Here is a 23,362-nt window from a genome sequence, read left to right on the forward strand (position 1 = left end):
CTCCCAAAGCAATGTGCATAATAGGTTTACAGGTGATCCAACTACACACTGTGGATTGATAGAATCTCTATAAAAAACATTGTAGTTGTGTAAAATTTGCAGTTTCACCGGCCTCACTCCCCTCGGCTTATCGAGGACGAGACGAGCTGTGAAAATAAAGAAATGGACTTTTGCAAATCTTAACCTGTCCTCCTCTCCTGCTACAACTGGCCCGACGGTTGCTAGGTAATAAAGGTTTTTTCAGTTTTTATTATTATTATTAGTACGATTCAACGATGGCACAACATGTTTGAGGAATATTATTGGGAATCCCATCTCAGCTGTTTTTAAAAAGTTTTTGGGATTTTTTTTTATTTTTTTATTTAAAGAAAGCAAAAAACCCAAGGTGGACATGGAAGCCTGGGTTCAACACTCCACTGCATAGTCTCTCTGAGCGACACCCACCCCTCCCCTTCTGTACTGTAACCCACCCACGCCCGCCCCGATAACCCGCCCGCCCCACCCGCCCCACATCTTTGTGCTGGTTAGACTAAAGCTTTTCAGGGTTTTGTTTGTGTGTATTCATACTAAATGTAAAATGACAAAAAAGACAGCAGATTCTCACAGTTTTTGTGTTTTTCTCTTTTGTTTGTTTTTTTGTTTTTTGTTGTTTTTTTGTGTCAAAAAAATAGCCTTAGCGCTTTTGATCGACATTTAGGAGCCATTGGGTGTGTGTTATGATATAATATAGCATTTGCTCACAGGATAGTTAAGTCAAGAGAAAAACAAAGAGTCACATTATTTTTTTTCTTAAACATTAAAAAGTAGTAGAGTATCACCAGCCAGCTTCCCTCCTCTCCTACCCTCTATCCTTCCTTCCTTCTTTCCTCCCCTTGTCTGGCCCTGTCGGGAAGCTGCTTGGCAGCCCTGGGGATTGTACATTGCTCATGGTGGTTTTCACTTACTGAAAAGGTTTTCCTCACATCATCCTTTTGCAAATGACATTTTTTTCTTCAAGCATTTAACATTGTCCAGCTTTTTAAATACGCATACACACACATACACAACAACGACAACAAAGAGAAAAAAAAAAATAAAAATCAATCCCTTTCCTTCCCTCTCACCCTCCCTCCTCGATTTGGCATGATAATGTGTTCAAACACGCACACAATTTCTGTACGAGACTGGGTTTTTGCATCTTCCCACAACACACACACACATACACACACATACACACTAACAGTAGATTGGCGAAACAGAAACAGAGCTGATTAAGCTGGAAACAGTAACATCCACATCAATGAGAGGCGTTTTACAGACGTTGCTTGTCCCTTCTCTAACAGCAGAACGATGCCGCCTCCTGAGTCCCTGATCAGGGGTCAGTTTCCTTCCGCTAATGGTTAAAGTAAGGATACTGAGGAGGGAACGAAACTGCCCCCAGATCAGCAGCAGGAGAGAAGCATCGACAAAATTAGAATGAACGAAGTGTAAAATTATTTCAGCAGAGCGGAAAGGGAATCTAGACTATTTTAGAGTTCACTTGCCCCTGACCTCCTGTCAGTTTTGCGTTTCCTCTCCTGTAGTTAAGCTTAGGAGTTGGAGAGGGGGAGCTGATCCTGGAGGCAAGTGTAACCCTGTGTCCCTGAAAAGCCAGGAGGAACCAGCCGATCACAAGTCACATCCCCTTGCCTGAGTCACTACGGGCCAACAAGAAGCCTCGCCTCGTTTTCAGTCAAGCTACAGACACGAGCGTCTCCACGGCAACAGTAGTCAAATGCTTATTCGTACACAAAAATGACGAGCAGTGGTATCTTGACTTGATTTTTCCCGTTCTATGTTTCCGCAAAAGGCCAAAGAGGGCAGATCGAGGCTCTGGCCGTCGTTTATACTTTTAAAACCGTTTTCAGCTACATTCTGGCTCGGTTCAGGCGGCGTGGCAACGCAGCCGCTCTGACCAGCCGGCCCAGTGAGCAGAAGAGGTAAACCTGGAGAGGACCTACTCCTCCCTCTTCTCTCGCTCCCTCACTGGGGCCAACAAAGCACCATCTTCTCTAGCCACAGCACACACGCACACACTTTCACTTCAGTTGAGAACATGTAGACACACACACACACACACACACACACACTTTACCCTGTCACAATACTCTCACAGACAGAGCTGAAAATCCAAACTACATCAACGTCGTCACCAGCAAGCTGTCTGACCGTCCTTCTGTCTTTGCTCTCCGCTCGCTCGGCCTTTAATCTAATCCACCCAAGTGCAAATTCCAAGGCCCCTCAGTTCAATTTGTCAAATTAAGTTAACTCAAAAACAAATGACAAACATGGTTCAGATGTTCCACTTGATAACATTTGTTAAACATGACAAAAAACTTACAAATAAGAGATATATATATAGTTTAAGCAAAGAGATCTGGAATTAAGTAAACTAATCTTTTTGAATTATTTGGTAGAGAGCAGTTCAATACTGGCACACACCACTGTCAAGTCTGGCTAATACTCAAGGTTCTGTCTCACTACGTATGCTTTGAAGTTGTTAAATATTCACGGCTAAACTTAAAAACACAACTAAAGCCAACGTTTCGAGTACTTCTGAAATAAAAACCTATATATTGGAGGGGGAAACACATGAACACACGCACACAACAGGCTTAACACAATAATAACACGATGAAGAAAAGAAATTAAGGTCCATGGCTTCGCTAATGCTGACTTCTCGTTCACACACACACACTCACACTCTCTGAAGCTTTTGTTTTTCCCCGGATATTGTGCATCATAGTAACTAAACAATCACTGGTAGGTAGGTGAATATTATTCACACGTCTATGTTGTCGACAAACACCACTGGTGGATTTACATTCACGCTGTTCTCACACACACACACACACGCAACGACACGACCCCCGCTCCCTCCCTCCCACCCACAACATCACATCTTCGCCTCTAGCGGTAGAACTCACATCTGCCGGCACAGAGCATCCAAACACACACATACCCTCACACACACGATTCATCAGGTCAGGAACTTCCGATGAGTACCCCCCGTCCCTCCCCCACCCAAAAGGAAAAAAAAACAAAACAGTACAACAATACAATCATATTCTATTTGTAAACAGGTAGAAGCCACTTGACTTGTTGTTGCATCTTCGGACACAATTAGGATCAAGGCAATGAAATGTGGACGACTTTTGCACTGTTAAAATAGTATCTTCAACCAAAACAAGATTTTTAAAGTTTTTCTTCTTTTCCTTTTTTTTTTTCAAAACACCATTTGTGGCAATGAGAGTGATTAAAAATAAAAAATAAGCAAGTAATATTTCGCATTTTTTGTTGTACTTAATGAAACATTTAAAACATTGAGACACGGGAAAGAAAAAAAGAGAAAAAAAAAAGAAAAAACGCCTCTCAGTAGGCCATGTGAGAGGCTACAGTATGCATAGATACAGATTCGCCTTTCTCTTGGTTTATAAGTCTGACACGACAGAACATTTTCCACTGACAGTCACACACTCACACAATAAACACTCCCCACTTTTGATTCTTACATCAGTGGAGTGGAGGACTGGAGGAGAGGAGGAAGAGGAGGAGAGAGGGACCTCCGCCTCCCCACATTAGGACCCCCCTCCCTCAAAAGACAGCATATTGAAAGCAGTGTGTTGAGCTTCTCCAGCTTAAAGCAGTTATTTGGCAGAGAAAAAAAAACTTACAGACCTATACATAGTTTTCAGTGCTAGAAGTTGGATTTTCCTTTCCTACAAGGAGTAGTAGTTTTTTTTTTTAAATTCACCTACAAGGGGGGGAAAACTGGCTTGATTTCCTGAGAACCATTGCTGGTTATTTAGCAGACAAAGAGGAATAAGTTCAAATAACCAACGCCATGGCCAAAAACACTGATCCGAATTCCCAGAGTTACAAAGCATCGTCTTCATCCTCAATAAGAGTTTACATTTTTTGTTGTTTTTTTTTATTCATTTTATAAATTTTTTAATGTTTTTTAAAATCATTTTTTAATTTTTTTTTGAGTTTTTTTTTCTATTTTTACTCCATCTTCTCTTTAAAATGAAGAATGAACACACGTTCCGCCTCCTAAGTCTTGTAAACAAGAGGTTGCAGTGTGGCACCTCCAAAACATTGAAAGCCTATTCTGAAAGTGCTGTTCCCTCCTGCTGCCCACTAGGGGGCCAGCGGGAGGGCTTGCTAGATAGGCCCCGCCCCCTACATTAGGGTGGGCGGGGCTTGCTAGTCCCAGCTGCGGCTACAGTCCTTTGCACTGCAGAGCTCGACGTTCTTTAGTTTTAAAACAAAATTGGTGCAATACTTTTTAATGTCACTTTAACTATCACCAGATAATCCTCCTAAGTCAGCTTTTATTCTTCTTTAACTATCTGTTGATCTTGAACTCCACGACAACGCAGTAAGGTAGGCGTGCCAAGGCAGAGAGGAGCGCACACATACTCATTCACACACGCGATCACGCACACACACACAAAGTACTTCCACACACACACGTGCGCGTGCACACGCATACACACATACGGTAAGGACCTCAATGAGTAAACAGCTACACTGGAAAAACTGGCTGCTCCCTCTATATTGCAGATTATATATACTGAGAAAAAACCACATTCAGTGCAAAGTTAAAAAAGCTCATACTCCAACATTGTCAGCAAACAAATGCAAAAAAAAAAAAAAAAAAGAAAACAAAAAGAAAACGTTAAAAATAAAAAGAATTGGAATTCAAATAAACATGACGAATGAAACAAAAAATATATATATAATAATGAGCTCGATTGAAGCTTTTTTCGGTCTGAAAGAGCACTACCTGGAAGCAAATATCCATCCGTTCACATTATAGAATTGGCCTGCATGATTCAAGTATTCCGACTGATATGTTTTTGGGCTAAAACAAAGTGGACATATGTGCAGAGAGAGAAACGTAACTTGTTTTCCACAGGGGAGACCCCGTTTTGTTGAATATCTTGTAAGTGAGAAAGAGTCCAACTAGTGCCATTGCGTTTATAACTACTTTTTTTTCTCATTTTCTTCTGCTGATTATTGATAATTCTCTACTGACCCTTCCCCCAACCTGTTTGATTGGCAGGCGGTTCACATGGATTCCCCTCCCCCTGTCAGGTGATCCACCGGGAGGAAGGAGCTGATTGGAGAAGGGCTGCTGATCCTCCCCGCCTCGGTGCCACTGGGGCTCCCCCACAGGCTACTGGAATAGTTGGGCCCGCCCCAGAGGGAGGAGCTGTGGAGATCGCTGCTGTTCCACTGGTTGGGTTCAGGAGCGCGGCTGGGAAAGGGGTGAGACTGATCCATTCTGCTCTGAGAGGAGCCAATGGTCTGCCAGCTGGAGGAGGGAGTGGCCAATGACTGCCCTTGTGCAAAGAAACGGTTGATTTCCTCCTCGCTGGCAAACTCAGCCAGAATAGTAGTGTTCCCCAAAACACACCTACAAAAGGACGACAGGTGAGACACGGAGACTGTGAGAGAGTGTGCCTCCAAAAACATCCATCACCAGTATGTTTATATGTACTCATGAAACCAGGTTATTCAGAGAAATCAGGTTACACATTTACATGCACTGTAGTAACCTGGTTATCGTACAAGTGTGTTTACACACATAATTTTCTTGCCTACAATCCCCCTTATTTTGTGAGCATTACTTAAGTATTTGACCTGTTGTGGTGGTGAAATTCGCTGCTTGTTGATTGTATTTTTTGTTTATTAGTGTGTTAGAAGAGTAATGAGAGCACAGGTTTTCCTGAATGTTAAAAATGATCAAATGTTAAACGGTGATAACAATTTAGACTTCTAGAGGCTACTTATGGGTTTGTTTCATCATGCTGTAGCTGGGATTTTATTTTAAATGCCGAGTTAATAATCATATTAATATTTTTCCTTTCTTAAGCGTTGTCTAGCACATGCTCACATCTAAAAAGTCACCTGTATACGCAGTCAAGCAATCAGCATTTTCCAGGAGAAATCCAGTTTGTATTATCTGCTGCCTGGCCAGGGACTGGATTTCTTTTTAATATAGCACTCAATAAATACGTTTGCTGTTAATGCCAAACTGTAGCACATTTACCTCAGTAAGCAAAGTTAATATATCACACAAATGGTCTACAGGGGCAGACATCAGTCGTCTTTCCAGCCAACAACTTATTGATTTCATTTCCTAACGTGACTGAGTCAAGTATCGAACAGGTCAGTCAATGTGCCATTATGAGCCTGGGTCAAATACAGGGTGATGGCTTTAGTACAGGGTAGGAAGGTGTGTGTGTGTGTGTGTGTGTTCATGGTTTCCTTACATGTGCAGGCTCTTCTGGGCCTTGGCGGCCTCATCCTTGGAGCTGTAGCAGACCACGGCATTACCGTGCGGCAGGTTGAGGTGGAATGTGATCAGAGGGCCATGCTGCATGCACAAGGTCCTCAGGGTAGAGCCGTCAATCTGTGAGACAAACGGACCCCCAAAATCCCATTAGTTTTTCTCATAGACAATGTTACATGGCTCACAGTTGCAACACCTTTATGGCTTGGATCGGCATGAAACTGTCCTGGCTGAATCACAAGGCCAAAATATTAACAGTACTTGTCAGAAAACATCTGGTTCTTCGATTAAATAAAAAGTACAAGGTACAGGCTTGTGTACATGAAAATTATAAGGTAGAAGTTAACCACGACTCCCAAGGTGCATTTTGTTAAGAAAGATTCTGTGGAGTGAAAGCTACAGATTAAAGTGTTGAGAAAATGGAGAACTTAAATCATTTCACTTTCAAACTTTACCACTTCACAACTCTATACAGGATGACAAAACACAGATTTGATGTTATATTTAGGAACATGCAAATACCTGAGGTGTGAGATTTTTCAAAACAAGCCATTGGGTTCTTCCTGAGCTGCTGCTGTCACCCCAACTGGAACCTGCCAATGCACACAATGTGGAATCACAATCAGCTAACAAAGAGCAACTTAGAATAGAAGTATAAGATGGGAACAAGTGGGAAGGTACAGATTAGATGTGTCATCGAGCCACAAAATGCAGATGAACTGTCCCATACTTAGATTTCCCTTTCTGATATTAACAGTTTATTTCCTTACATCTACTAACAGTGTTAGACTAATGACAAAATCATGAAGACATCCCAGTAAGTCCTACAGATAATAGAGTATATGTGCATCTCCTTCTGCTCCTACCAGGTGTGTATCTGGACTCAGAGGAGCCCCATCCCCCCAGCCTCAGGCCTGAGCCGTCCCAGCCAGAGGAGGCAGAGCTGGGCTTCTGGCTGGTGAGGCCGGGTGGTGGTCTGGAGGGGGCCGCCACAGACAGCGCCTTGGGAGGCAGGGGGACCTTCCACAGCTCATGGGCCAGGGAGGAGTTGGACACAGAACCGCCGCCGGGAGACCACTTTGACTCACTGGGTCTGGCTGCAAGACAAGAGGAGAGCAAAGTGAAACCTTCTGATACCCTCCAGTCCCTTGTCACAGATCTATTTGATTTCCTTCGACTGTTGTTACTCTGGATGTTCAAACTTTTTTCCTCCCTTTTATGTGAAATTTTTTCAAGATTATTTCGTTTGAGAGGAACTCATACCTGAAGTGCTTTGTGCTGTACTGGTGAGGGAACCGCTGTGGCTGGAGGCACGAATGGATGACCAGGCACTGTTAGAAGGCATCGTGGTGTTCAGTGATGAGGATGGCCCTGAGAAAGAAAAAGACAAGGGTTAGTGTCAGTGAGAGCGGTTCAATAGCATGAAATCTGCTCATCAGACCTGAATCCTTTCAAATGTCTCTTCAATCTACTGAGGTTTAGTTTTCAACTAAACTGATACTGATGGCCCCCTTTTTCCACATCCAATTTCTTGTTTTTTTTCAGTTTTACAATTTCATAAAAAATGAATTTAACACAGAATCATGTCTCTTAATACAAGCTAACAGGGCTTAATATGTCTATTATTACAGTAGTGTTGCCAACACTTACAAAAAGAGAGCCCAGTTCATGGTACAGAGTTGTGCTTCTTCTCTAAGACACAATCTTTGGCCGAGCACAGACACTAGCCTGCTATTGATACAATCTGTTTTTTTTAAACCAAACTTGAAATTACTGGATACAAAATTCATGTGCAGCAGTGTGTGTCTGTGTATGCGTGTGTGACCTACCGTTGTTCCTGTCCCTGAGGTGGTCTGTGTCGCGGACGGTGTTGATGGAGAGGTTGTTGATGACACTGCCGGGGGTCACGTACGGGTCAGTCTCAGGGTCAATGTTGGGGTAACCTTTCCAAGGCTCCCCGGGTCGGAACTCTGCACATTAACACACAGGCGCACACACAGCAATCAGCGATTTTCTATTCAAACATTTTGTGTTGTTTGTTTGTACATGTGAAAGCAAGCCTACCTGGGGGCCAGGTGACAGTGTTTCCATGGGGCGGGGGGGAGTTGGCACGGGGCGGCCAGCCATCACCCACCGAGCCCATTGATTGGCCGGGAGGACTCAGGGGAGACGGGCCAGGAGACAGGAAGTCATAGAAGGGAGAGTCCTCCAGACGCAGCCCAGACGACATAGCACCTGTGGGACCAACACACAAACATGAGAACACAATCACACAGACCAAACCAAAACAGGAGCACTAAATATCTTAAATGTGTTCAACACTTTTAAGCCACCTCTCAAGTATACAGCTACATTTTCCCCCCCACTCTATTAGTGTTCGCCCCAAAAAGAAGTGGGCCTCATCTTTACCAGGTTTGCTGTTCTGCTCCAGAGGGTCAGTAGCCCAAAGTTTCTTCAGTTTGGACTGGGGCGGCTCTTTGTAGCTCACAGCTCCGCCACCACTACCACCACCAACACCCATGTCCAGGGATACATTCAGGTTAGAGTTCAAGCCTGAAGGGAGGGATGGAGGAAGAGAGAAAACAGCAGAGAAGAGAGGAAGTCAGTCGCTGTGAGTTTAAATACAGGAGCCAACTCAACAGAATTGGTCAAAACTATTTTTTTTGGTTTATCCCCATATAACAGGCAAATATATACACCTACATTTATTGGCATTACATTTTGGGAGAATATACTAATTAAATGTAGAAAAATGACTAATACTAGCCACGTACTTAAAGGGAAGTTGCTGAAGGATCCAAGAGCAGCAGCATCCTTCTGCATCTCAGGGGTATTGTGGGACAAGTAGTTATCCAGGTACGGTTTGGGGAGTGGGGGCTGTTTCAGCAGGGAGGGGTCCAGGTGCCGAGGGGGCTGCATCATTGATGGAGACGAACCAATAGGACGTGTCTAGGGACAGGAGGCAGGAGGTTAGAGAAACCAATCAATGAGGCAACACCATAGAACCACTGCTATTTCATCATATAACATTTTTTAATTTTGGATGCAATAATGCCGGATTCAGAGAGATTTTTCACCACACACCTGTTCAGTCTGTCGTCCCACAGGCATGACTCTCTGGCTCTGAGCCTTCTGATGTTGCTGCTGCTGCTGCTGCTGTTGCTGCTGCTGGAGGAGAAGACGCTGTGGACAGACAAAATTAAAAAGTTTTACAAAACATTTAGAACCAAATACTGTATACTTCAAATGATGGAGTAATAATTTATAAGCCAGTATGGATATACTGCAGGGGAACACTTTACAAGGTTAATTTACTATACTGCAAAACATGTGTATGTAGGACGTACATTTGCTGAATTTTAGGAATATTTCATTCAACAACATCCAGTTCTCTTTAACAGTTTCAGTGGCACGTAAGGACAACAACCACAAAAACCTAAAACAATGCAGAAAATGTCCTCATCTCCATGGCTGAGTGTGTTTGTGTCACTCTACCTGTAACTGGTTGATCTGGTTAAGCTGTGACAGCTGGTTGAGCTGGGAGAGTTGGTTGAGAACAGCCACCTGCTGGGGGCCAAACAGAGGGTTCAGACCTCCATTTCCTCCTGGGTACTTCAACAGGGATGGAGGGACCTGAACACAAACCAGACTTTGGTTTTAGTTTATATAATGTCATTCAAGTGTCTTTCCTGTGAATTAAATGGTAGAAAACCAACCATGGACCATTGATTATATTTGGTAGGAAATATAGCTTTTTTCCCCACTTCAGCTTGTGACTAATCATTATCCACAAACATTGTAAAAATGTTTATCTAAATAAATGCAAGCACGAGTTGCTAATAGTTTACAAAACAATCTTTTTTTTTTCCTAATACAGAACAATATTCTGATATTCAGTCTAAAAGTCTATGACATTCAGACCGTTGTTGATGAGACTGTGTAACCTCAAAAATAATGAGTTATAGATGCAATGGTGCCTGAACGAAATGAAAACAATGTTAGTGATTTGTGTGCTACCTGAGAGGGCAGGATGGGTGGAGGCACTTGGTTACGAAGATTGGGTTGGGGGGGGACCTGGGACTGGGGGCCACCTCGGCCCTGTGCTACGCTGCTGCCACCCATCATAGGGTTTACATTCTGAGCAGGGAAGACACAAACAAACACAAATGGTCAAAAAACTTGTAACAAACTTAAAAATGTTTAAAAAAATAAATTAAAAACTTTTTTTTTTTCATTCAAAATGCCACTGCTCACTTTGTGACCACAGGCTACTTACTGGCAAGTAAAATCACATTTTAATTTACATTTTTAACAACATTTTGATGGGTAACCTACTAGAACACCATTTGTGTAAAATATGGTTTATTTGATCTCTACTTATACACATAGAGAGATACTTTTTTAATGTTGACATCTCAGAATCAGAGGCTCAGGACCTCAAGACAACATCCTCTTCATCCTCCCACACTCACCTGCCGAGCACCCCCAGGACTAGAGTGGGCAGGAGATGGCCCAGAGTCAAGACAGGGGATAGGTTGAGCAGAATTGGAGGGAGAGAAGCTCATGCTTTGATTGGAGGAGAGCTCGTCAGAAGCTTGGCTACCGTAAGCAGAGGGGGAAACAGACAGCTGCAGAAGCAAGGCCGGGTGCACAGCAGATGGACGGCAAGCACAGAGGGACAGGAAGCGCGTCAGCAGCCAAAGAAGTGCAGAGAAGGAAGGAGAAAAGAAGGAAAAGAGTTAATTTTGCAGAAGAGGAGGAGAAGAGTAGGGAATGAGAAAGTGACGTGAGGTCAGAGAGAGTGAACAGTGTAGGAAAGGGTGAAAGGAGTAATACATGGCGAGTAGAAGAGAGTAACCAACGGAGAGGAGGGAAGTGCAGTAGAAAAAGAAAAGGTGGCACCAGAGCATGTGAAGTAAGCAAGATAGAAACAAAGATAAGAGAAGAGCAGCTTTTAATGCAGAAGGAAAAGCAGCAGAGCCAAACAAACCCACAGCAGCTTTGTACAGAACTACCAAAAGTAGTGAATCATTACAACATACTTACAAATCACTTGCAAAACTACCAATTGTCAAGTGTGCATATGCCAATGCTTATTTGTTGCTCATAAGTGGCACAGCCAAACTAATAATTCATAATTATTAAATACATCTTGCAAGCAGCAAATGAAAAATCCCATCCATCAAATGCAGTGTGTTAGAACAACCACTGTGGGGCACTACAGGGCTGAGAGAGAACTACCCAGCCAGACATTAGAGGCAGATTAAAACAAGAGACACTCTCTCCCACTCCACACCTACCCCATGATCACCATCAATGGCGGAAAGATTGACCAAACCTCTGTCTAGTAATGTTGTTTGTAAACAGTGTACAACGTGCCAATGCAGCCCACCTGCTGTGTGTATTCCTGTCACCCTTCTTTACTCCCACCCATAGGATACCAGATAAATGTTGATGTTTCTGCATACCTTGTCATAGTAAGGGCTGCGATCCATGGCAGACTCCTTGTGGAGCTGGTGTCGGGACCCAGGGTTCTTCCCCATTACTCCATTGAAGTCTCCCATACCGCCCATGTCCATACGCTTGTCCTGTACCATCCCTGCTCCAGTCTTCATGGAGTCGTCAGGAGAGTCTCTCTGCAAGGGAAAGACAAGAAAATAGGATTTTAAAAACTCCCTGAACATACAAAGTTGGATATAACAGGAACTACAAGGCTGCTGACAGCAAAATGATGGGAAATAGTACTCACAGAGAAGTTCATGCTGTTGAACTGGTTCATGAACGGTTTCATCCAGGGTTCATCCTGTTTGTTGACTGGTTTGTTCATCTGAAACAAAGATGAAATATGATTCACTTGAGATACCTGAAGCATTAGCAGGGTGGCCTTGTTTCTGCAGAATCAAAGACATTCATTTCCAGTCGTCAATGTTAATATTTTCTAACTCTAGACATAAACCATGCTGTGCTTTACTTAAATAGGTGAACAAACCTTGTAGGCGTTTTTATGCTTGTAGTTCCAGCTGTTCTGATCATGGGACCGGTTGTCCTGTTGGCTGTTGCTCCACATGCCAATCTCCACCTCCTCTTCCTGGTCCCAGCTATTGCCCATGGACACCTCCTCACCACCCCACGTCTCCATGGGCTTGGGACCTGGAGCTACAAAGAAGGGGAGAGGAAGAAACCGAAAACAATCATTTCAACATCAGACAGGACAGCTTATAGGTTTAACACCATTTTTCAACTCAGATGCAGGTTTTTGCTGAATATTCATGCAAATGAGTGCACCTACCAGACTTATGCTGGCCGCCCCATCCAGGCCCAGACTCTCTGCTACCCCTGCTGGGTTCATCCCAGCTGGAGCTAGTGTCCATGGGCTTCCCCCAGGCAGACGTCCCGTTGTCCACCGTTACAGGTGGAGCAGAGGAAGGCTCCCCCCATGTCGAGGATTCCTTCTGCTGGGAGTAAGGCTCACCCCAACCTGCAGGAAAAGAGGGAGGTACTCATTAGAATAAGAAAACACTTTCTGTGGTTTGTCTTGAACCAATGGCCATTCATTTAAATGTATCATTATTTGAAGATTCAAAAAGCTAAAATACACAAAGAAAGGACAGCAAAAACCATCTCTCTCTATCCAGCAGAAATAATGATACCACAATATTCCAACTGGGCCTGTAGGCTGCATGTCCTCACACTATAAAAAAAAAAACAATATTTTATAGGACAAAGAAAGTCTAATTGTTACTGGCAGAACATGTCTATACATTGTTCAGTGTGACAGTATTATCTCTATGTCCAACTACATATCAACAAGTAGTAAATATACACATAATACTGGCATTTATCAAGACTTTCCTTATTCAGAGTAGCCATATCAGGCTTGTTTGGACACTCAGAGTTGGAGAGTGGGTGGCATCATGTGGAAAAGGTGACATCAATGCCCCTCATTTAAATATGTGATTGAAAACATTTTCTTCTTGGGAGCAATTTGCAATGATGCTGCAAGTATACACTGTTTTTCTCTGCTGCAAAGCTCCAGGAGCGAGCCCTGCTCATGTCCCTGGGGAACCCCACGTCACCTTGCTTATGTAAGTGTTGTTTACTTTAAGCCCTGTGGGTGTGCACGGGTCCCCATATGCTTTCAAATGCGAGACTGTGCTCAAAGTGAGTGTTAGTACGAGTTCAAAGAGCTCCTGTTACAGCTGACCACCCAGACCTGCTACTTTCTCCCTCCACAGGAGGCGTTTGGGGAGATGCCAGGGATACCTCCCCGTAAAAATAGGACAGATCATGGGGTGGCCTCAGGCTCCAGTGTCCCTCATGTGACCGAACATGCTCGCACACAAGTAGGTGCAGATAGAACAACACAAAAACACACACATAGCAAAACAGTCATGCAGAGGTAGATGCATTTGCACAAACTGGCACATATATCATGTCTTAGGTAGAGGTACATATTTACTTTACACTGACACGCAAACAGGGGTGTACATGTGCTGCAAACACAAATACCAAATTAGAAAATGTAACCCTAGCCTGCATCTATTGCTCCGTTTCACCATCTATGTAGGTGCATTAGTTGATCTAATAAAAGGGGGGTGAGAAACACAAGATGTGTGTATGCACGTGTGTTTGACAAGTTGTATAGAATATACATTTGATTTTAGTTGCACATATTCAAATCCTGGAGCAGACTGAGCAATATATTATTTCAAAGAAAGAACCAACATACGAGTCCAATATTAATTTTAACGGCAAAATTAAAAATGTTAAAAGTATGCGTTTACTTAATGACCTCAGAATTTTCTCTCAATTTATGAAGTTGATGCTTTCATTAATTTCTGCACTTCAGTGTTTACAAAAATGATCAGAGAAATAATCAGGTTGTAGATTTCGATTCACAGTGGCTGCCTAGTTTGCCCCGCCCGTCCTTTCCATCCACTTTGCTGCTCCAGTTAGCTTGCGAGACAGCAACCCTGCATAACCCTAACAGTCCCTCCCCTCTTTTCCCCTCCTCAGCCCACTTCTACAGAATAGCTACTCTTTTTAGTTTTCCCATCTAACATTGGAACCATTCCTATTACCGAGTCACCAGACCTCCTCCTCTACCACTCACGGTCTCTCTCTCTCTCTCTCTCTCTCTCAAACCCAACAAAAGCTTGTGTTTCACTGAGCAGAATTGGCGGGTGAGAGAGAAAGGGAGGAGGAAAGAAAGGCGAATGAGGGGAGAGAAAAATCGATGCTCTTAGCATTCCAAAGGGATGACTCAACCGGCTTTACAAAAAGCCCTTGACATAGACAACACCATGGGGAGATGGGAGAGAATAGCTGTACGTGTTTGTTTTCTCTCTATGCCTCTGTGCAAATTGTGTATGCTTTTGAATACATTTGTCAATGTGTGTGCATCCACGCTGTTTTGTGTCAAAATCCTTTTAAGACCTTGTTTCATCTATCTCGAAAAGAGAGTGTGGGTGGGTGGGACTTGCACCTTTTTATCCATTCGTGAGGCTTACAGACTGCACCAGAAGGCTTGCACTTACATGCTTGTAGCATTTTAGATAATGGCTCGTGTCCCAGCATTTTTATGTGTACCTCAATACCAAATAAAAAATAAAAAAATGTTAATCTGCAAGCTAATGCAACCCAGGCTCGGTACATTCTGTCACAAGTGTGAGGATGAAAGTATCCCTGCAGGCTTAACTACACTAAACATATAACTAATGATGAGATCTATTGTAACCTGGCATACTACAAAGAGAGCTAGTGTGACTCAGAGGTGTTGGAATCAGCATCATTTTTGTTTTCACATGTATGCACGTGTTGGAGTTGTGTGGACACGTGCATACGTTTGTGTACTCCTGCCTATTTGTGTTTTCATAGTCAAAGCTTACATTACATCAAGCATCTGTTTAGAACATATTTTTAAACTTTAATTAGTAAGGATAGCTAATTAATCTGGCTTCATCAGGCCATATGGGTGCATGCATACACATTCCATCTTACCAGAATTGCAGCTTTTCTCCTGGGCAATAGGCTGCATGGGCTGAGGAGGATGCTTTGAGATGTTTGCTGGGTGGGACTGGCGCTGAGAGGGTGGGCCCATAGCTTCCTGTTCTGATTGGCCAGTCCTGTTGTTCCACATGTTGACAGGTCCACCGCTGTATTTACCTGGGAAGAAGGTTGAATTACACGATCAGTCTGGAATTTCATGATTTTGTTCAGGCTTCGCGGCCTCTGTTTTTAAAGAAATGTGTCGTGGTATGAGGATTTACCAGGGTCTCCCCAAGCTGCTGTCCCATCATCGATCTCCATTCTCCGACGAATGGACTCTGGAGAAGGCTCTTCCCATCCAGTTGCCACTTCTTCCTTCTGACCTGCTGTGGGCATGGGGCCTCCCAGCCAGCCTGATAGAAAAGACATAAGAATAAAAGTGAATCATCAATTGTATGTCCTCCCACTTCTGTCTTTGCTATACAGTGTATAGCAGGATTGCTGTGTGCAGGCATGCAGAAAAAACATTATTGTCTACTTTCTGCATGCAAATAAGAGATTTCTCTTTGATACGCTAAAAACATATCAGTCAATAAGGGACATATTAGAACACATTTACATGGAGACACAATATGAGCTACATTAAAAAGAGCACTAGCTACTCTCTCACTATAGGTGTTTTTCTTTGCACAGGAGACTCTGTTCATGAGCAAGTCCTTATTAGTTACAAAGCAAAAAACATGTTCTGGACAGTGACTTATATAATCTTGCTAACTACCTGTAGGCTTGTTAGGGCCTTGATTGCCTCTGGACGTGTTGGATTCAGGACCTTTTCCCCACTCGTTGGAGGGCTTGGGATTCGGCTCGCCCCAGTTCTGGGATCCTTGGTTGTTCTTCATTGGCTCACCCCAGCCCTGGCTGTTACTCTGAGGATTGGGCTTGTGGACAGAGTCGCCCCAGTTGGAACCTGGGTTTGGAGCGCTCTGGTCTGGAGTATTTGATCCTCCACTCCCGACCCAGGTGTTGCTGCTGCTGGTGTTGGTTCGGCTTGGCTCGCTCCAACATCCAGAGCCAGACCGGTCACTGTCGCTGTCCCAACCCACTGAGTTTGCAGCTTTTTGAGGCTCCCCCCAGTGGCTGCTGGCCCCTTGTCGGGAACCATCTCCACTATTACCCCAGCCTTCACTTCCATTTCCACTGTTGGAACCCCAGCCCTGTTGTGGTTTGGGCGCATTAGTCCATGTATTGGACCTACACAAAAGCAATCAATGTGATCAGTAAAATAATAATGTGGATATAGACAATAATGTTTGCAAAAAGCAGAGAAAATGAAATAAAAACAATATTTCTCCATCAGTATTTCCCAATTTAAATGTAGATTACCTGTCATCTTTGTTAATGTTATTGCTCCAGGTGTTACTGGTGTTGTTGTTGCTTCCCTTGTAGTTGGATCCATCATCCCAGCCACTCTGTCCACCTCCACTCGCTGGGGCTTTGCTATCCCAACCAGAGGTTGGTCGCTCTCCCCAGCCTGAACCTCCTGTACCAGGGCCTGAGCTGCTCGGCCCACCCCCCCAACCTGCAAGTACAATGAAATAGGTCAATTTTTTTCTCTTTTATACCTGAACATGTTTCTTTATATCACTAAAATGCATTATAATTTCATACATATTATAGCCATACCTCCAGAGGTCTGGGAAGGAGCTGCCGGTGTTGCTGTGCCCCAGCCGGAGCCTCCGCTGCTATGCTTTCTTTCGTCTCCTCTGGGACCCTGGTGCTGATTGTTAGAAGTAGTAGTGACATCCCAGGCGGTGTTCTGCCGTACAGGCGTCTGTCCCCATCCAGTGTTGGACAGAACCCTTGGGTCCAAATCGGTCCGGGCCACAGCTGGCAGTATCGTTGGAGTACCTTTTCTGCGGTTTACCCCTTTTGATTGGCTGCCATCTCTGTCAGAGCTGGAACGACCTCCGGAGCTCTCTCCGCTTCCCTCACTTCCTCCAGAGCGACCCCAGCCTCCACTCCCCAAGCCATGGCTTCCACCTGCTCCACCTCCACCTCCCATGCCCATGGCGTCATCCTCCAGGCTCTTCCAGCCATTGTTGGCAGAGTTTCCTTTATGACTTCCAGCATCTGAATGGTTGTTACCAGGAGTTGTCGATCCCCATTCTCCATTTGACATCTTGTTGTTAGATGCGGAAGAGGACGATGAGGACGAGGAAGAAGAAGATGCGCTGCTCCCCCAGGGGCGAGGTATCCCTGCTGGAGGGCCCATCGTAGTTTGGTTGCCGTTTCCTGGTGTTTGGCCTGCAGAGCCTGGGATCTGATTTGAGCCAACACCCCAGGACAAATTACTCTGGGGCTGGTTTGGGTTATTGGTGGGCCCCTGGTCCCAGCGTGGGGCCCCAGTGTTATTGTGGTTATTATTACTCTTGTAAGCAGCAGTTAAGGAGTTTTGGGGGGTCCCACCCTGCATTAAGGCAGGGTTTTGGGGGTTCACAGTGTCTGCATTTGGGTGGCCCTTGTCTCCAGGGTAGGTAGTTGCGCCCCAAGGTGTACCGAAGGCCCCAGGACCCCCCAGCTCTCCTTGGGGGTGCTGGGGGGCTGATGAGGGGTTTCCATTGGGCAGCGGACCCCCACTCCCTCCTCCAATAGAGCCCCAGGAACAATCCCCGCTGAGTTGGGGTGAGGCGGTAGAGTTTGGTGGACTAGAGGTCATTGTGGCATTAGTAGTAGTAGTAGTAGTATTCATCATAATAGTGTTATTTGGTCCATTGGATTCAGTGTTAAGGTTGGTAGGCTGGAGGCCCCCATTTCCACTGTTGCTGCTTCCTAACACCTTGCTGCTTGCTGTACCATTATTCACCTCAGTGTCTTCCATCATACTGCTGTTGTTTGGAGCTGCCATGCTACCCCAGCCCAACATCGGGCCCTGTTGGGGAGCTAGACCCAGTTTGGAACTCATCCCCTGAGCCTGTGGAGGACGCTGGCCCTGGGACGCTGGGCTTGGGGTTAGATTCTGTGGCCAGGCACCGTGGTTGGCATTTGGGTTTAAAGTGTTTGGGTTTAACCCTCCATTGATGCAGGGGGTGCTTCCGCCGGCGGTGATCATGTTGCTGCCTGACGGGGTGCCCCATACACCACCATTATTGACGGGCTTGTTGTTGTGGTTACCCATGTTATTGCTGCCAATACTGCTGGACCCAGCCACGGAGTAGTGGGAGGGCCCGTTGATGTTATTATTTCCATTATTTGAACCGCTGATGGTTCCCATTCCTCCACCAATTACCTGACGACTGTTGCCGTTGCTGTCTCCATTCACTGAAACGCCGACCATCATGGCAGAAGTCACCATAGAGGAGGAGGGGGAAGAAGCCGTAGAAGACACAGAAGAAGAAGCATTTGCTGACATCATCATCACTGTTGTCACAGCGGCAAGGTTTTTCTCTGAGCCGATCGACGAGCTAGAGTCTGCGTCCATGCATTCTGATGCCAACTCAGGGTCTGATCCCGACCCACAGCCTGAAGAGGAAGAAGACGAGGAGCAAGAGAATGAAGAGGATGAGGGAGGCCAGACGGAAGAGTTGGTTGAAGAAGGGTTGTTGGGTTTGTCGGTGTTTCCGTCCACTAGGACTTTTCCCCAGTTGCTGTTGCCGTCACTGCTGCAGGGCGAGCCAGAGGACCAGGGGGAAGGCTCATACTGCGAGTCCAAGCCAGAATGCTCCAGACCTGAAGAGAAAAGGGTGGACATGGATGACGATGATACGGTTAGATTGGAGATGTATATTTTATAAAAGATGACTAAATATACTAACTTTAGCAAAGGTGCAGTTGCATCATCGTCAATAAATTATGTCCATATTAAATGAAACAACAGATGTGGTTTGAATTCCCTTCATTCACTGTCGCTTTTATATTTTCTATTCCCTCCAACCTTCAGCATCCCAACTGTTCTGAATGTGATCAGTGCCAGGCCTGAGCCTGGACACAGCTGCCACCATTTTGTCACCACAGCAGGACCCAAAAGCATGCCAAAGCTATAAACTACGATTCAGAGAGGCGGAGGTTGACAATCAGCAGGAGAGGAGAGATGGAGGGCATAGGGGAGATGGCAATTGAGTGTGAAAAGAGGCAGGGAGGGAAGGAGGTGGCAAAGGGGAAGAGGTGGTGGCAACGGAAAAGATCCAGACTTGATTTAAACCTTGATACTTTTTCCAAATACAATAAAACTGTCTGAGATCATCTGCATGCGGGCCTGGCATGTCCCTAAAATTGGACTCCAGAGACCACTTCTGATCCGATTTTCCTTGCATGGCCATTATGCACACTCTCATCCAGTCGCAATCAAGAGTGCCTGAATTTTCAGTGCTGCAGCAACCCTCTGAATAATTGCCTTATTTATCATAATTTGGCAGGAGACATTGTAACCCAAACTGCATCCTTGCAGTGGAGGTCCCCATTCATATCTTGCTGTAATGTATGTTAATGCCAGATGGTACTTGGTGAGTACCAAAGCGTTTTAATGTGAAGGCAGTGTTGTAGTTAAATTGTCATTGAAATAGGCCTTCATTGTGACAGAACCTCTAATGTTACCTAAGACTACCCAAAGTTGACTCGATTCAGTTGATCCAAATAAACTTTATTGTTTTTCTGGAAGTTGGTGATTTGATACACTGCAAGGCCTACAAAGATTTTTAGGCATCTCAAAACCCCAGCAAGGTCTGTCTTGTTGTTTCTGGTTCATGAACAATCAATAAACCTTTAGCAAGGGAAGGAGAACAAAACATTCTGCTTGAGCTTTGCAGTTTAGTAATGAGCTTATGGGTTGTGAGCAGACACACGATGAAGCTTCACAGTCAAATCATTTCCAGCACCTGCCCTATGAAGATACAGAGGGCAGCATATCCACTCCATTGGCTCTAAGGCATCTCACAGCAGTGCTGTTTTATTATTGAATAACACATTTTATTTGAAAGATGGCACTTCATATTCTTTCAATCATGACAAAATCTACTTTCTTTATTTTTGCCAGTCTCTTCACCAACTATCTCCTGAGACCACCAACGATTGGTTGCACAGCTTTGGGTCACTCTCACTCAAAGCATCTCTCACTTTCAAAGCCTCTCCTTCACATAAAGTGTTTGCCAGCTCTCCATGGTGCTTGTGGTGTTCGCTTGCCAAGTCTCCTCTTGCACCCCCCCTCACACCCACTTTCTCACTCACTCATTCATCTCTCCCTCTCATATACGACATGAATAAAATGCATCATCTGTCAAGGTCACGTCAGACTCTGTTTACCTAGTCTGTCGATCACAAAGTAGACAGCAAAAGTAAGACAATGGGTGGAAGAGTGAAATGCAGAGAAAATTCGAAGGAAGAGGGCAAATGTGTAGTCACCTGTTTGATTAGGGGAGTGGCTGACGGAATCCCGAATGGGAGCCATGCCTGGAAACAGAGAGAGGAAAGACTGTCAAACAGACTTGGAGGGAGTTAGAGACAGAGTCAGAAAACATAAATGGGGAGATGCTAGAAATAGCTTGGACAGAGAGAACATTCAATGAGAATCAAGCAAACAGAGAAGACAAGAGTGTTAAAGTCAGAGGGTTCAAAGAAGGAAGAGCTTGCAAGTAGAATAGCATTAGTGGACAGACCCTGCTAGTTGCTGAACCTACATCAGTAGCTACAATCGGTTATCCAGCTGATAAAATAAGTAATAACTTACGTACGTGTGTGTGTGTGTGTGTGTGGGTGTGTGTAATTCTCAGGGATTTGACTGAGCTGAATTTGGTGCTTATTCTCAATTTGTAATTTAGTCCCCTTTTGGTGCAATAATAAGACTGCACACTAACAAGTCATTATGTTCCACTTAGTTTGCTCAATATCACAGGTATGAAATCAATTTAGAAAATAATTCATGTTCCCCTAAAAGTGCACTTTTTTAAATGTGAAATTTTAATTTAAATGCCACAAATCATTACAAGTGTTTAGGGTGCCATTTAGAGCAGCCTCCACTCTGAATTTATTGCATTCACAAAGGAAACTGTTTACTTTTTCGGGATAGAGGTACAAGTAGAAACTCATCCGAAAGCTATGAGCAAGAACACACCCACATTGTAACATTTATTGCCATTTAAAAGTAACTGCACAATTGTTTTCTTGCTTATCCAAGAATGTGATTACTGGCAGACAATGTGCGTGTGTGGGCTCATTTCCCTGTATGTGTTTGAGGATGCAGGCGGATCTAATTGAATGCAATCCACTGCTGTTTGCTTGTGCTCTTTTCTTTCTTTTCATGGTTTACCTGTGAGTGGGGCTCGTGGATGTGGCTCCTGGCTGGGCAGGAGGACGTCCCCGGGTTGAGTGGAGAACAGGTGACCTCTGGTTCCCAGGTCGACAAAGGGCCGGTCAAAAGGTCAAAGCTCAGAGGGCACAGCCTCAAGGGCCTGAGGTGAAGAGGCAGGGCTTGTCAGAGCGGGCAGCAGGCTGATCGGGCCCCCTTGGCATTGCTGAGGACTGTATGTGTGTGTATTCGTGTGTGTGTGTTTGGGGGGGTGTATAGGTGTATGTGTGGGGAAGGGGAAGGGGGGATGTGGTTCAGATTAAGGACTCTGCCTTGACTTGGTATGCTCTGGCACTGCAGGGAAAGAAAGAACGAGACAAAAGAGGGGAGAAATATGGTTAGGTCAGCGGATTGCTGGACCATTATCAATAACTTCATAGACAATCATCAGTTTGGAAACCACTCAGTCACACCAATATCCATCACCAATCCACACCAACAGCGATTTCTAACGTCTCTCTCAGAATTTGTTACATTTGCTGCTTAGATGTCTCATTGAACATACAGTTAAATCAATGCACAGCACACACACAAAACACAATTAAGCTTTCACTTGTGTAGCTATTGTAAATTAGCTTACTGATGTGTGCACTTATCAATAGTCAAAGTTTATTCCCTGTGACAGTGCGATGATCGTTACCAGGAGGTTTTCAGTGGGAGTAAGTCTAGCATTGCTGAAGATAAGTAAATTGTTTTGCTTGTTGTTTTCTTCACTGCGAACAATCTCTACCAGCCCCACCCAACACAAACAGCCAAAGATGATCACCGTTCTTACGATATCTACGTGGCATCTCCTCAGCCCTGATGCACATGTTACATTTCAAAGAAGGTGCAGGCCAACTCCAATGGAGGCTACAGTATACAGTAGCTATGGATGCCAATTCAATGATGTTACTGAAATTATTTACAAGCCTTTTTGACCAGTGAACAGTGAACACAGCCTTATCCATTCGACCTGTTCTCTTTCTACGGTTAAAGGAGACTAATTATTCTCATCTCTCCTGCTTATGGTACACTAGAGTGCGAGACGAGTATGTGAGTCAGAAAACTAACACGAAGAAAGAGTGACCACCCCGCACACCTTCTCTTGAAGGGGAATGATTGTGTATGGGTTAGACTAGATTAGGGTTATACAACAGGCTTAAAGCTGGCAGCACTGCCCTAGGACGCCATGGCAAGCAAAACCTCTTATCCTTGAGCAGAAAGAAAGAGGAGTAGAAACAAAGACAGCCAGAGACAGTGAGAGGGGGAGGTAAAAACAATAAGAGGCAGACTCAGACATCCTTCAGTAAAAAGTGGACTGGTGTGTTTGACAGTAAGAAGGAAAGTGTGTGTGTGTGTGTATGTGTGTGTGTGTGTGTGTCTGAGTGTGCATGTCTTCTGACCTTTTCTTAGTGCAGGTCACCAAGTGTGTTAGCTCTCTCTGCCTGCTGCAGCAGTACACAGGTCTATTTATAAACCCTGAGTTCAAATAGCAACCACTCTGTTCACTAGCCATAATGATAAGAGAGCAAACAAACCCATGTGTGGACAATGAGCAAGTTTGCAGATCCAATGGAGCATGAATGTGTTGCAAGTTTGGAGAATGTGTTCAATTTTTATTAAAATGCAATACGGAGGGGCATGTTTACTGTAGTAAGAACAACCTTATCAAATAGGGACAAAATAATCCAGCCACTCCAAGTCACAAGCGATAAAGTTTCTTTCAGGCACACATA

General features: G+C 44.5%; 1 protein-coding gene across 2 annotated transcripts in view; it reads right to left on the reverse strand.

The window, feature by feature from the left end:
* Positions 1-606: 606 nt before the first annotated feature.
* The window catches only part of LOC311268009 (trinucleotide repeat-containing gene 6A protein-like), a 36,588-nt gene continuing 13,832 nt past the window's right edge, over positions 607-23,362 (reverse strand). The window contains exons 4-27 of one of the 2 annotated variants that reach the window (XM_084371327.1): positions 21,606-21,938; positions 20,702-20,749; positions 16,991-19,033; positions 16,691-16,886; positions 16,086-16,558; positions 15,589-15,720; positions 15,320-15,484; positions 12,609-12,797; positions 12,309-12,475; positions 12,069-12,146; positions 11,788-11,955; positions 10,792-10,947; positions 10,337-10,456; positions 9,815-9,952; positions 9,404-9,502; positions 9,094-9,268; positions 8,729-8,872; positions 8,384-8,554; positions 8,149-8,289; positions 7,583-7,690; positions 7,186-7,416; positions 6,842-6,912; positions 6,300-6,439; positions 607-5,440 (exon numbers count right to left, since the gene is read on the reverse strand). In XM_084371327.1, coding sequence (XP_084227453.1) covers positions 5,092-5,440; positions 6,300-6,439; positions 6,842-6,912; positions 7,186-7,416; positions 7,583-7,690; positions 8,149-8,289; positions 8,384-8,554; positions 8,729-8,872; positions 9,094-9,268; positions 9,404-9,502; positions 9,815-9,952; positions 10,337-10,456; positions 10,792-10,947; positions 11,788-11,955; positions 12,069-12,146; positions 12,309-12,475; positions 12,609-12,797; positions 15,320-15,484; positions 15,589-15,720; positions 16,086-16,558; positions 16,691-16,886; positions 16,991-19,033; positions 20,702-20,747 — 5,700 coding nt within the window. In that variant the 5' untranslated portion in view covers positions 20,748-20,749; positions 21,606-21,938 and the 3' untranslated portion in view covers positions 607-5,091. The remainder of the gene's footprint in view (positions 5,441-6,299; positions 6,440-6,841; positions 6,913-7,185; positions 7,417-7,582; positions 7,691-8,148; positions 8,290-8,383; positions 8,555-8,728; positions 8,873-9,093; positions 9,269-9,403; positions 9,503-9,814; positions 9,953-10,336; positions 10,457-10,791; positions 10,948-11,787; positions 11,956-12,068; positions 12,147-12,308; positions 12,476-12,608; positions 12,798-15,319; positions 15,485-15,588; positions 15,721-16,085; positions 16,559-16,690; positions 16,887-16,990; positions 19,034-20,701; positions 20,750-21,605; positions 21,939-23,362) is intronic. The other variant, XM_084371328.1, reaches the window with a different exon arrangement.

The sequence above is a fragment of the Pagrus pagrus genome (assembly GCF_965226575.1).
Source record: "Pagrus pagrus genome assembly, chromosome: 13".
NCBI lineage: Eukaryota > Metazoa > Chordata > Actinopteri > Spariformes > Sparidae > Pagrus > Pagrus pagrus.